Source organism: Centruroides vittatus, unplaced genomic scaffold (genome assembly GCF_030686945.1).
Source record: "Centruroides vittatus isolate TY-2023 unplaced genomic scaffold, ASM3068694v2 contig_575, whole genome shotgun sequence".
Classification (NCBI taxonomy): domain Eukaryota; kingdom Metazoa; phylum Arthropoda; class Arachnida; order Scorpiones; family Buthidae; genus Centruroides; species Centruroides vittatus.
The window spans coordinates 636173-650516 of NW_027122344.1; the positions used below are offsets into that span (position 1 = coordinate 636173).

The 14344-nt window shown below is 24.7% G+C and overlaps 1 protein-coding gene across 5 annotated transcripts in view; it reads left to right on the top strand.

The window, feature by feature from the left end:
- The window catches only part of LOC136979050 (probable U3 small nucleolar RNA-associated protein 11), a 164335-nt gene that overhangs the window by 110597 nt on the left and 39394 nt on the right, over positions 1-14344 (top strand). For all 5 annotated transcript variants that reach the window (XM_067274947.1, XM_067274945.1, XM_067274944.1 and 2 more), the window contains one exon: positions 4098-4200. In XM_067274947.1, the coding sequence (XP_067131048.1) occupies positions 4098-4200 (103 nt within the window). The remainder of the gene's footprint in view (positions 1-4097; positions 4201-14344) is intronic.

Below are 14344 nucleotides of genomic sequence, written 5' to 3' on the forward strand. Positions count from 1 at the left end.
AATTATAAAATGTATATATTCTGAAAATATATAAAATATTTTCAGAAACAGTAAAATTTATATACATACATGATCTTTTATACATATAAAACACGTTTCGTTCAAAATTATATATAATATAATATAATAAAAAGCAAATTTGTTTAAAGTGATTAGGTTTAAATAAATCAATATCTACAAAGTGTTGAGCATTTTATACAATAATTTAATTAATTATAAAATGGTATTAGATAAACATACAAAAAATTACATTGAATTTAATTTACATTCAAAATTTTATTTAATTTACCAATAATGTTTCTAGTAAAGAGATTTTAAAAGTTTATTGTGCTGACTGTTAAGTAATATGTAATTCATAATATTTATAATATAAATATTATGTAATTCATAATATTTATAATATAAATATTATGTAATTTTTTAAAACTAATTTTATTGTAAATGATAAATTAACATTAAACAATAATCATCATCATCATTTTTAAAGAATAATTTTATTAAACTTTTATTCTTTTGATAGAATTTCCTTAATTTATAAACATTAAACAATAATAATTAATAAGAAATTTTAAAGTTAATTTTATTTTAAAACACACCAATTTATTATTAATCATTTCTAATTATTTCACTTTATTTATTTATTTATTTTAATGTAAGTAATTTACTAACATTTTTAATTTCTTAGTTCATTACAGTTGAATTATAATTTTTAAGAATTTTTGAATAATATTAAAATTAAAACATAATATAATTTCTGTATTTTAAAAATTACAGTATACAATACAATATATACTTTTTTAATTCTGCTTTTGTTATGTTCTTCAAATCAAATATACTTTTATTTTTATACGTTTAATTTTTCAGTTTTGTTTCTGTTAGTTTATTTAATAACTTATAAATGTAAATGTAAATTACATTTAGTTTTTATTCTTTTTAGCTGTATTTTAATTTATATTTTTTTCTTTTTGTATTTATATAAATATTGTTGATTATTTTTAAGAATTTTGAATTTAGAAAATTTACTAATGTTGTTCTATTTATTTAAGTTTTGTTATACATAAAATAAGAATTAATCAAGTTTCAGTAGTGATTTATTATTAATATACATCATTTAATACAGTATAAAGAATAATTGTTTTAAATTTAACATATTAGTTATCAAACATTCTTTTGTACTTTATTTTATTAGATTATTTTGCCAAATTTGTTTTTCATTATTGTAAATATAGAATAATTTACTCAATTGCAGTTAAAGTTCTGAAAAGTTTCTCTAGAAAACAAAGCTTGAGTCTATAAATTTTAATTTTTCTGAGTTTTTCTTGCATTCAATGTACTGTACAATATATTATGTTAAATTTAGAAAAAGATTGCAGAAATATAGTTACCATATAGATGTTTACAATAGAAACTTATAAATGTTGGACAGAAATATACAATATCTTTAGAATTGGTTAGGAAAAAGAATTGTTTTGTTTATCTCATAGATAAGTTCAATAAGTCAGATTATAATTTGCATGCTATTTTTCTGATTAAAATCAAAAAATTAAATTTTTTTTTAATGTAAAACTAACACATCAAATTATAAAACCTGGTATGTTTTTATCACATATAAATATTAAAATATAAATTAATATTTTAATAATTTTTTATATGAAGTTATACACTTAGTGTTTAAATATAATAAAAACTTACTGACCTCTGTATTTTGAGACTTTTATATTTGTTGAGGTAAATGAGTTAAAGTTTAGTAGCGTATTGGTTTAATGTAAATATTACGTACAAGTCATACATTATTTGTATTACATAAGTAGTTTTTAATATTAATTATATAAAATTGTTAAAGATTTTTTAATTTTTGTAATGGTGATTTATGATTTATTGAAAATAAAATTACAAAATTAAATTTTGAATTATTTTTTTGCAGTTAAAAGTATTATATTTTTAATTGCAAAAAAATTATTCATGCATATATAGTATAACAACAGGATGTTAACATTTGCCAAGTATATTAATTAAATCTGAATAGTAAACTATAAATTGTTAATATTATCTTTGAATTTAAACCACTGAAATGTTAATTTGTTTTAAATGAAGCTTTAGTATGAAAATATAAGAACTAGAATTTTTAAAAATTTTATATTAACTTTCAAAAATGCATTGATCTACTGTTCTAAGCTGTTTTCTTAAGAATAAAATGTTTGATGTAAATATATTTGATATTCTAAACTTGAAGGAAGTCTTGACTATTCTGTATGGAAGTTTGTAAGCAAACTATTTGAAATTGTAGAAATTGAATAGATAAATTCTATATTGCATTTATTAAAATTAAGCATTTAAATAAATAAATTACATTTTTCAATTTAAATTAAATGTAAAAAATTTCTTTTTGGATTACAACATTAACTTAAAATATAAATATTTTTTAGTGAAAGACTAAATATCAGAGTTGATATATGTTCATTTTTACAGAGAGGTTTTAAAAATTAAAAATGACTTATTTAAAAAATTTTTTTATTGATTATATTTTCAATTGTAATCTACAATACTAACTCGTTATTGTCATTGATATGAATTATTCATTTATATATCTATCTTTATCAGTACATTCAAGTTGGACATACTATGTAGATGATTTGATGAGAACTGCTCTTTGAAGCATGATTTGTGTTTGTCGCTGTTTACCAACTGTGTTGATTCTTGGGTAGCAGCTGATTAGTGACACTATGGCTGTGATAATTAGTTCATGCTTGACAATTTAGTTTCCTCAATTTTATGTCTATCTCTATCCTGAAGTTCATTAGTCACTAAACATTCTCATAATGACAAATGATGGGAATGGTTCCCCAAGGACCAGACTACAACTCAGTAAGTTTGTTTTCGATTTCCATTCAGAGAACTGCCTTTTGTTATATCATGGTTCCAGTTCTAGAGGGTGAGGAGTCCCAGGGTGGGAGTGAGAGGGGACATAGGAAGGCCACTGAGGTGTACTTGTGCAGGAAGACTTAAATATTTGCATAGAAACCCCATTTGTACAAAAGATGGTGCTGATGGCAGAGTCATCTGCCAGTGGCAATTTGCATGAGAAAGGTAGGCCATCATAAGGTGCCTGTCGTTGACTTCTGCCTGATTTTGTGCGTCTCTGATGTGCGGGGATGCAAAATAATTTGACGAAAAGAAGAGTCGACACTGACGGCAAGCAAATTAAAAAATACTCCCCAGGAGTCATTTGCAAATGAAAAATGTCCATCCCTGGTGATATCAAGCTTTGTATGCTGCCTGTCACTCCAACATTCGGGTGGGATTTCTCCAGAGTTTCCCCTCTTTCTGTTGAGTTATTTTGAAAAGTTCAGAAGAGCATTAATTCAGTTGCAATTTACAATTCAAATCAGTTGCCACATTTCCATACCAAAAAGGATGGAAAGAGGGGATGCACTCAATTCGTAGATGTCCAAGGTTAGCAGTCCAACTGAGAGACTGCAGCTTGCTCATCTGAGAACACAGTTCACTCCTTCTCCCTGTATTTTTAGTGAAAAGCTTGATGGGTGACAAATGTGGCATTTAAGTTCCTATTGGTCGGTTAAAATGAAGGAGTGTCGACACCATTCATAGTACTGTTGTAAGTTTGAATTGATTTTAAGTGCTATATACAAAATCTTGTTGTAAAATTGTTTTATTACATACGAAAGAGAAAATTTAATCATTTTTATTTTAGATATGTATGTGTGTAAAAAATTTTAAACTTATAAGAATTGAAGATTTAAATATTTTAAATTAAAAATATGGAACCTTTTTAATTACTTATTAAAATTATTTTTTGTTGTTATTCATTTGTAAATATTATTTTAATGAGTAATGTCATCATTATTTGGATTGTCTAAAAATTTAAATATTTTTTTAAACAGTGTATTAAATGTTTAATATAAAAATTTATTCCAGCTATAGGAAATATTAAAAATAAAAATTAAATAATTATTTTATAACAGTTAATGTTTACTTTTTATAAAAATAATAATTTTATCTCAAAAAATATTTTTTTGTAAGTATAAATTATATATATGAAGTATGTCTAATTAAATAAAATGTATTATTTTTAATAGGCATTATCATAGGAAGCAAAACAAGCTTAGAGTTCTAAGACAAAAGGCATTAAATAAAAATCCCGATGAATTTTATTTTCATATGATCAATTCTGAAATACAGGTAATAAATTTTTAAAGATGTTCATTTTTATTATTATTAATAATATTATTTTATAATGAAATATTTATTTCTTTGAACTATTTTTTACAAATGAATGAATCTTGAAGTGAACAGAAAATAACTATTACAAAATATTATGATTTTATGTGAAAAATTTAAAATAGCTATATTTGATATATAAGTAAAAATATTCTAAATCTTAAATATGGTTTTGTGTATACAACTGCTTAAAAAATATTTTGAAAATTATTTATGACAATATAAGAATTTTATTTTTGAGATAAATTTTTTAATGCTGTTTAGACTACTTTTATGTAAAACAATACAACACTTTATTTCCTTCTTGTTTCCTGTTTTTATTTTTACTGTTACTAATATTGGGATTTGTATTTATTCTTATTGGCTTACATTTTGTATAGTTCAACTAAATTTCTTAGAAAGCAACACTCACATAATACAGATTTCTCATTAAAAAATTTCTAAACCATAAATGATTACATAAAAGAGTTAATTACAATGAATAATAAATGTCTTTATAATTAGAATGACTTTTAAAATTACATGTTAACTAATATATACCTGTGTATATATATATACAAACATATATATATACAATAACAATTTTGAGTCAACAAATACTTGAACTGTGATATTTTGTTTAATAATTTCTACATTGTTTTAAACAAACACATTTAACCTATAAAATTTCATTTTAATAATAATAATATTTTGATCTTATTGCTGCATTTTACAATAAAATTTATAAATTATAATTAAATAGATACATATATTATAACATGCACGTATGTGTATGATACAAAAATTTTTCATTATTTAACTTTAATAATATACTAACAGGCAATTATTTATTGTGACATTGTCACAATTCTGAGCTGCAATTTTTAATTTATTTAATTTAAAATATATTCTCTCCACCTAAAATTAGTAGTGACTTGTCCCTGTACATCATACTTTTCCTTTAACAGTAAAGTAGTGTCAGTCATCTAACACCTTTCAGGGGACATATTTTTGAATTGAAATAAAATGACTTTTGACTAGTTTGCATCAGAAGCTCTTATATAGTTAATTAGGGCCTCCTGCCTCTAATGTTTCTATATCTGGTCTTGTCTTTCATCTATCTAACTCCGTTCTCAAGATTAAGGAAAGACAGATGGATGGATGACAGTGGGGAATTATAGGTCTACAATTTTTTCAAATTGCAGCCCAATAAAATAAATGATGATAAGTTATTTTATTTTACTCTAACATTTTTTTTTTATTGCATTTTTATTCTTCATTTACCAGTAAAATATTTTAATGAAATAAAATGTTTTTGATCACTTTTAGTAATCATCATCAATTTTATAACAGCTTGAGTTCCAAAGATAAATTCAATTTATTTCTGGTTGTTTTGAATATATCTTTTGCACTCAAGCTGTTATTCAACCTAAGATAATTATTAAAAATAATCAAAAATGTTTTGTTTCATTAAAATAGATACTTAGCTGAGAATTTTTAGAATTTATTTTGTAAATTAATCAAAATAAATTATTCTTTACATTATTGTTTTTCAATATGAGACCAATATTATTGTTATGTTTTTATTTTTATCCATGATGTACTGTAAACATTAAAACAGACAAGTATAATATTCATGAAGCTTATTATCTTAGAGCATACATCCATATATTTGCATATATGATAATCAAAATACATTTTAATGCTTGAACTATTTTTATTATCATAGAATTTTTGACAATTTTCTAAATTATTTTTGAAAAATTAACTATGTTAGTATAGAAATAATGATAATTTATATCAATTACTAAGTAGCTTTTGTTTAGTACAGAATAAAATAGTTTATTTTGTGGTTATTAAAAATATGGTATTTTAAGACATTTTACAAACTAATTATTAAGACATTTTGAATGTTTTAGTCGAACCTCAACAATATTAAATTATAAAGTATTTTGACATATTTTATCCATGTTACTGTGAAAGACCAAAATCCTGCGAATGTCGTCATCCTCCGGTGAATGTCGGCATTTACACAGTCGTTTTGTGCATGTATGAAATATTTTCTAAATATCATTATTTCTCACTTACACAGACATTCAGCATGCACTGATGTGAACGTTGAATAAAAATATTGTTCCTAGCATTTAGTCGTAGAACAGTTTATTTTTGCAATTACAGCATCTATAGCCTTCCCTTCCATTTCTCGAATTAGTTGCAGCTGCTTGTCTGAAGTACATTTTTTTACATAACGTAACATAAACTAACCTAACCCAATCCACCCTAACCTAAAACAAACCTAAATCTAATCTAAACTTATACTAACATAACGTAACATTAATAATATCACCAGCTGTTTGGTTTTTCACCAATGGGCTGTCGTATGTGTCGACATTCACCAGAGAATCTCGACATTCTCTAATTTTGGTCTTTCACAGTAACATATGTGTTAATAAAACCATTTTACATATGATTTATTATATAATATACAGTGAAACCTCTCTAACAGGAAACTTGAACTATGTTAACTCACATTAGTCACATCAACTTCAAGCTGTCTACAGTTCTTGGGCACAGTATATAGGGATTTCCATATAATAATGTCTTGTTAAATTGAAATTGTCAGTACTTTTAATTTTAACCTGTTTTCCTTGTACCCTCTACCCTTTGATAGGTCCACAGTCTTTGTTTTCTTTTGTTTCTTATTAATACAGACAATTAAGATAAATAAACACTATGACTCCATGCTGAAAACAACAATGTACCATTATAATCTCACATCAACATCTTTTTACTGATAACCAGCTCTCTTAATGGGACACAAGAGATGCCTTGATAATGCCCTCAAAAGCACCATAAACTATAAACAATTGTGTAATCATACTTTGAATAGATTCTTGAGAAAAACGTGATAATGGGATATTTATGGCCACAGAAGAATTTGAAAAAATTGGGTATTAAACTTGTTAATTCAAAAATGTTTAACTTGGAGTTTGGATTTTTTATTCTTTAAACTTTGACTTAACAAGGTTTTACTGTATTTATGTAATATAGTATTAACCTTGATTAAATAAACAAAATCTGCTGTAAGGAATAAACACAAGATCATTATACTTTCAATTATTTACTGTATAGAATGCATTCAGTTGTATTGTAAGCATATTTTTTGAATTGACTATACCGTGTGACTACATTTATAATAATATATAGGCAGGATTTTATATTTTTGCATTCCTGCAACATCTAGTGGCAAATTTAAGTTTAGTTAGGAAAACACTTAAGTGATACAGTGATTGCCAGTGAGTGAAAGTGTTTTGTTGTGATTTCCATGTTCTTGTAAGTAAAACAAATTTTTCATTTAATTAAATGACAGTCATTATCTTGTAATTAGTTCTATTTATTTTTTAATTTATAATAGAACATCATTTATACAATTAAACACACATTATGTAATGTACAAGAAAATAAAATTTTTTCTACCGAACATTTTTATTTTTATTATAAGTTTCCTTTATTGTTGGTGGTTGCATGTTTTATAGATGGTAGGATTTCTTCTGAATATAATCCTATGTTCTGTAGCTGCTCCTATTTCTTTGTATATGTGCTAGAGGGATGACATATTCAACAATTGGCCTGGCCTCTGCATCTTTTTTCTGTATGTCTTCCATTTCTGGCCTGTATCTTTTGATCATAGACATTATGATGCATGGTTTGAAATCATGTTGATGGCCAAGTGTTCTGATGTACTCAAGATCCTGCCTTTTTTCGTAGACATACTATTTAACTCAAATGGAGTTTTGATACATCATTTTCATAAACTCTCTGAAATTTTAATTTAAATAAAAAAAATTAATGTTTAAATAACAAACAAACTAATCAGAAACTTTTTATAAAGCGTGGGAACCATGTACAACTAAAATTAAACATAGTGTCATGTGATGGCGGGTGGGGGATGGTGGCTTCCAGATTGCAGATGTGACCTAGATACTGTAACTGCCATTCAAACTTACTTTTTTCCCTAACATTTTTTTGTTTTATCTGATTACTGATGGATTTCTACAACCAACTGACATAATAAATAAATGGATTTTTGATAAATTAATTTTTAAAAAGTTATAGTCTGATTTTATGTAAAATCTTTGCAGCAAAAATTTTAAAAATGTGACAGTCATAAAGAGTGGTATGTTTGTGATAAAAAATAAAAATCTTATAGCATTTATCCATTCTTTTCTTCTGTTTTCTTTCTGCCACTTTTTGGGAAAACTAAAATTTAACTGTTGTATGTGTATTATGATAAGAGTTAGTACAACCAACCATACAACAATTTTTTTTGAGTATTTTGATTAGGTTCTATCCATTCTCTAACTAGTGATGATCAACTATTCCAAAACCAAATCAATGTTTCCTATCAGAAATCACAAGAATGCAGATAGATGGCATTGATGCATTTCTATAATACTGTAGAGAGGAGGTATGTTTTCCAAAAATAATCATAGAGTGTTATTGTATTATATACATATCAATTTCTAAGCAATTCATTTACTGAGCAGTTTGCAATCTACTGGCTACTTACTGGATTATTAATGCCTTGCATAGGATAATTTTAGTATTTTTGTATTTTCCTTGAGTTGAATTTGGACTATCATTTGTGTTTCCCAAACACTTACATTTGTAATAGTTTAAATAATTAAAGAAAATCACAAGAAAACAATAATTAGAATGGAATTGAAATGAAAGAAAACCCATTTTTCAAGTCTATTGCTTAAAAACTATTTTAAACAATAAATTTTACTATTTTATTATTTTTTAAATTTATAATACTTTAATGTACCTATCAGGTCAGTCCATAAGTTTGTGCGTATTTTTATCTACAAAAAAAGCAGCAAAAGATTTTAATTAAATTTTATTTCAATCTATAATGTATTCACCATTATTTTGTACAATTTTTTGCCATCTCGATGGTAGCTTTTTAATTCCGTCTTCGTAAAATGATTTCGGTTTTGAATCAAAATATTCAGAAATAGCCTTTTTTACATCGTTCTCATTTTCAAAAGTTTTCCCTTTTAAAAAATTCTGCAAACTGCGAAAAAGACAATAATCACTGGGAGCAATATCTGGCGAATATGGTGGATGAGGTAAAATTTCCCACTTGTAGCTTTCGAGTTTCTGTACAGTTATTTTTGCAGCGTGTGGTCTGGCATTGTTACGCTGCGAGAGAACCCGCTTTTTGTTCACTAACGACGGTCGATTTTTTTCTCAATTTTTCATTTAAACGCTGTAATTGCTCACAATACATTTGAGCTGTAATTGTTTGATTAGGTTCTAACAGCTCAAAGTGAGTTACACCTGACATATCCCACCAAACAGACAAAAGAATTTTTTTTGGATGCGACCCATCTTTTGCAGTCGGTTTTGGCTGCTCGTCGCAATCCATCCATTGTTTTTTCTTGTCACATTATTATAGAAGATCCATTTTTCGTCTCCAGTAACCGATCTACCAAGAAAAGGTTCTAAAGCAATGCCGGATAAAAGAGACATGCAAATGTTTACACGTTATTGTCGGTTAGCTATTGACAGTTCGTGCGGTGTCCATTTTCCTAGCTTTGAAACTTTTCCGATTTGTCGTAGGTGTCTACAAACAGTTCCGTGGGATGAATTTAAACGTTCCGCAATTTCGTCAACTGTTAAAGATGGTTCTGCTTCGACTAGTGTGGAGAGAGCATCGTCGTCGAAGTCGACGGATCTTCCCGTACGAGCCTTATCCTCCACACTAAAATCGTTGTTTCTAAATCTTTCAAACCACTTCTGCGCAGTCCTAATTACGATTTGATTATGTACAGTATTTATTTTTTTTGGCTGTATTTGTAGCATTCTCACCAAATAAAAAGTATAAAACGTGTCTTTTATATTTGTCGGTTACTTCCATTTAAATGAAAATAAACAACTGAAATGTTCACAATTCTGAACAGTATTATACCAATGAGATCTAATTTAACACTTTGGTGTAAAAATTATCACATTAGACTGACATTTTTAACAGCAAAACAAGATTTTTCTCAAGGTCATAAAAATGCACACTGACTTATGGACTGACCTGATATTTTATAAATAATGTACAACACTGCTTTTCATGTTTTCCTGTATCTCATTTATTTCACTTATTATTTGAGTATTTATTTATTAATTATTATCGATCTTTTAAGTCATTCAGATTTAATGTACTAATGGAATTACATTGTTTATTTTCATTATCACTTTTTAAAGAACTACTTATACACTAAAGAAAACCTAAAAAAGTGAATTAGAATTTTCTACTATTTTATACATTATAAAAAATAAGAAATAGCATAACATTGATAACCTTTCAAAAGTAACATTTTAATTATTTTTATGTCAAATTGAAAAGAAATGAATGAGCAAAAAATTATCACCTAGTTAACAGTTTAATTTCATTCACAGTTTTAATATTATAAAATGATGGGAAAAAATTGCAGGAAATAATTTATTGGAGTGATAATTTTCAAAATTTATCTTAAATGATTTTGAGCTTAAATTTTATCATCAGGACTTTTCAGAATAAGAGGAATGGTTTAAACTTAAAGAACTCTAAATAAAAAGAAATACCCTAAAGAACCATATGTGATCCTTACAGAATTAATAGAAAAGAAAATAGAATTTTCATCATTAAACATTACAGTTTAATTAAATTTTAAATTTTTAAAATAATAATAATAATAATTGTAAATGATGGGAAAAATATATTAAAAATAAAAAGTAAAGAACAAAATTATTGATACAAATCTTCCTAATTAAAATTAGGACTGTCTGCTGTTATCCATACATGATCAATTTACCAAAGATATTTTGATTTCTTTTATCATCAACTGCTTTTCAAATATCTGAGATCCACTACTTCACAAACCAAAGAATCAGCAGTAGAAAAGGACTCACTTTGAGAAGCAAATGTTTTCATTCATTTTTAAAATGACATCTTCTGTTTTTCAAATACACTTAACAAAAACAATTTAACTATTTTTTAAAGTTAATTTGATTTTGTGAAAGTTGTAAATTTAAAAATTGTTGTGCTTTAATTTATCATTTCAATAAAATATTCTTTATGAATTTTTCTATTATTCGATCTATTGAAATGATAAAGTAGAAGCTTCTATTAATATTATATTAGTTCAGTTAGCAGCGTAGCATCTCCCAAAATGTGGTGTATAGCTGATATCAGTTTGTGCAAAAACATCAGTCAGCATATAAACTTAAAATTAGAATATGAAATAGTAAAAACAAATTTCATAATAAAAATAAATTTGATGTCTTTAAAACTTTATTGTGATTATTTGAAGAAAATTTTACTTTGTAATGTTATGTGTCTCTTGTTAATATGGGTAAAGATACTAGTTGTGCTGGAAATTGTTGTGTATATACAACTTATTTATATATTTGAGATTTAAAAAAAAGTTATTAAGTTACAAGTTCCTAGATGGAAAAATTTGAGAAAGATTGTGGGTAGAGCATTAAATTCACTTTTCAATTATTGGCTGAAATTACCAATAACTGAAAAATAGTTTTTTTTTTTTTTTGTTACAATCAATTATTTGGAGAATTTTAATTTATAATTTCCCTTCTATTGTAAATAAGTTGAAATTATGAAGTTCCAAAGAATAAATAATCAACTTTACAGGATGTTGAAGTTAATTATTTATGATTTAATGTATAAAAGCTCTATAAATTGTAATTTTTTTTTTAACCTTAAAACATTAAAACAAAGAAATTATAAAATATGATCTATAAAATGTGAAAATAAGTCTTTAAAATTATTTAAAATATGTTTTAAAATTTTTTAGCATTCTATTCATTTATTCACTTTTTAACATAACATTAAATTAATTAACTTTTTAAGAACTTGTTTCAATGATTTCTATGATTATTACTGTAATAACATATAATGCAGTTTTCTAGGAAAGAATTGTTAGAAACTTATCAAAATTATTTCAGATTGTGCTAATGTTAGTTATTATGTTTTGTGATCTAAATTTATTTGCTCATTAAAGATGAGAAATTTTTGATTTAAAAGAAAGAAATCAACAGCTTATATTTTATTTGAAGTCTGTTATTTAGTGATTTCTGAAATTTTGGTAATCTTCTACCTTGTAATCTGCAGATTTTTGGATAACTAACTATGTTTATGTTGTGTATGTAAATATTCAAATTCACCTGTCTATATTATTGCCAACCACTGCATTTTTCTTAATGATTTGGAAATTTTTTACAAACAAATTGACCAAAGAAATCATACAAATAAATTTTACTTCGCAAGGAAATTTTCTTAAAAACAACAAAACATTTGCCTCAACAACAATTTCAAAATTTTTCTTCGTCTGGAAAATTTGACATTGTGTTTTACAACTAAGCCAATTCCAAATGTAAATTTACATATAGTAATCTTTTTTACTTGGAAAATAAGTTTGCCAGTAGTGATCCTGATGAAAATAAAAAAATTCTTTCTTTACAATTTGCAGTCAATAATAGAAGAGCTTAATCTTAAATAGTAATACAGTAATGTAAATTCTAGTACAATATATTATTTTTGAAAGTTTTTTTTAATTAAAGTAATTGTATTTTATACATTTTTATTATATTTGTTTTTTTTTAATAATTTAGAAAATATTGTATTGTGTATATGTATGTAAAGTAACTAAATTAGCATTACAGTAAATATATAAATGAAATTTTGTACTTATAACTCTTAAAGACAAATCATTTTAGAAGAGACTAATTCCATTATATTATAATGTGCTTTATTGTATATTAATACTAAAGTACTTAGCATAATATAAAAACTTATTTATATATTATTAAAGATTATGATTTACTCATCACATATCAGAAAGTATTTACGGTTAAGATAAATATTAGTCATATTAAGAGATATGAGAAAATATTCTAAATAAAAGCTTTTTTTAATGAAAGAGTTCTTTATACAATATAAAAGTATTTTAAAGAAATTGTGTATACATTTGTGGGTATTTTTTCAAAAGTTTAGTTTAACTTCAAATTTTAATTAAACTTTCAAACTCAATTTTATGTTTATCAAAACAAAAAATTAATGTTATACAGTTTCAAGAATTTATTATTTTTTTTATTTAAATTTGAATACATTTAATTGATAAAGTTGAATGCTTTTATAAACTATTTTGAAAGGATTCAAATTTAAAAGTCTGATAATTAAAGAGGTTTTTGTGTGTTACTTGAAATTTCTGGTTAAAGCCAAATCTTGTCAGATCCAGTCACTTGTGATCACTGGATTATTTATATCAGGCTACTACTATTACTATTTACTATTATTACTAATTACTATTATTATTAATAATTAAATGGTAAGTAGTAATATAGCCGAATATAATCCATCAATCATGTGACTTTAATATATAACTATCGGGTTTTACATGTTGACATTTGAAATTTCTGATGGTGATAAAGCTGAAATCATCAAAATTTAAATAAGAAAAACTTTTTCAAATATTTATTCAATTTTTAAGATTGTTTTTTGCATTTATTACTTATTTTGTAGAAGACTTTGTTTAAAAAAATTAATGCATTTTATATGGTATTAACTTCTTGAATTTTAACTTTGCCATTAATATTAACAATGGAACACATACAGTATATTCACATATTTTAGACACAATACATGTCTGAAAGTATTATATTTAAAATTAGTTGAGAATAAAAAACACATTTAATTTAATTATAACTGATACAATATGCACAATATAAAAGCTGTTACATAATAATAATATGCATTTTTACAAGACAAGCAATTAGGCATATCCAATGTATAATATCAGCATTTTATCTATTTTATATTGATAAGAGATATTTATAAAAATATTAAGTTTTTGAATGTGAATAGTGAATTAAACTTATGAAAAATATTAAAAACTAATTGTACTAAATAATATACGATTATTCTTATAAATGAAAATAGTAATAGTAGTATGTTTTTTATGTATATATGTGTTTAAACTTATCATCAACATATCACTCCATATTAGTTTAACAAGAATATATTGAATTATGTTTTTAATATAGTATCTTGTGTCTTAATCTTACAAACAGT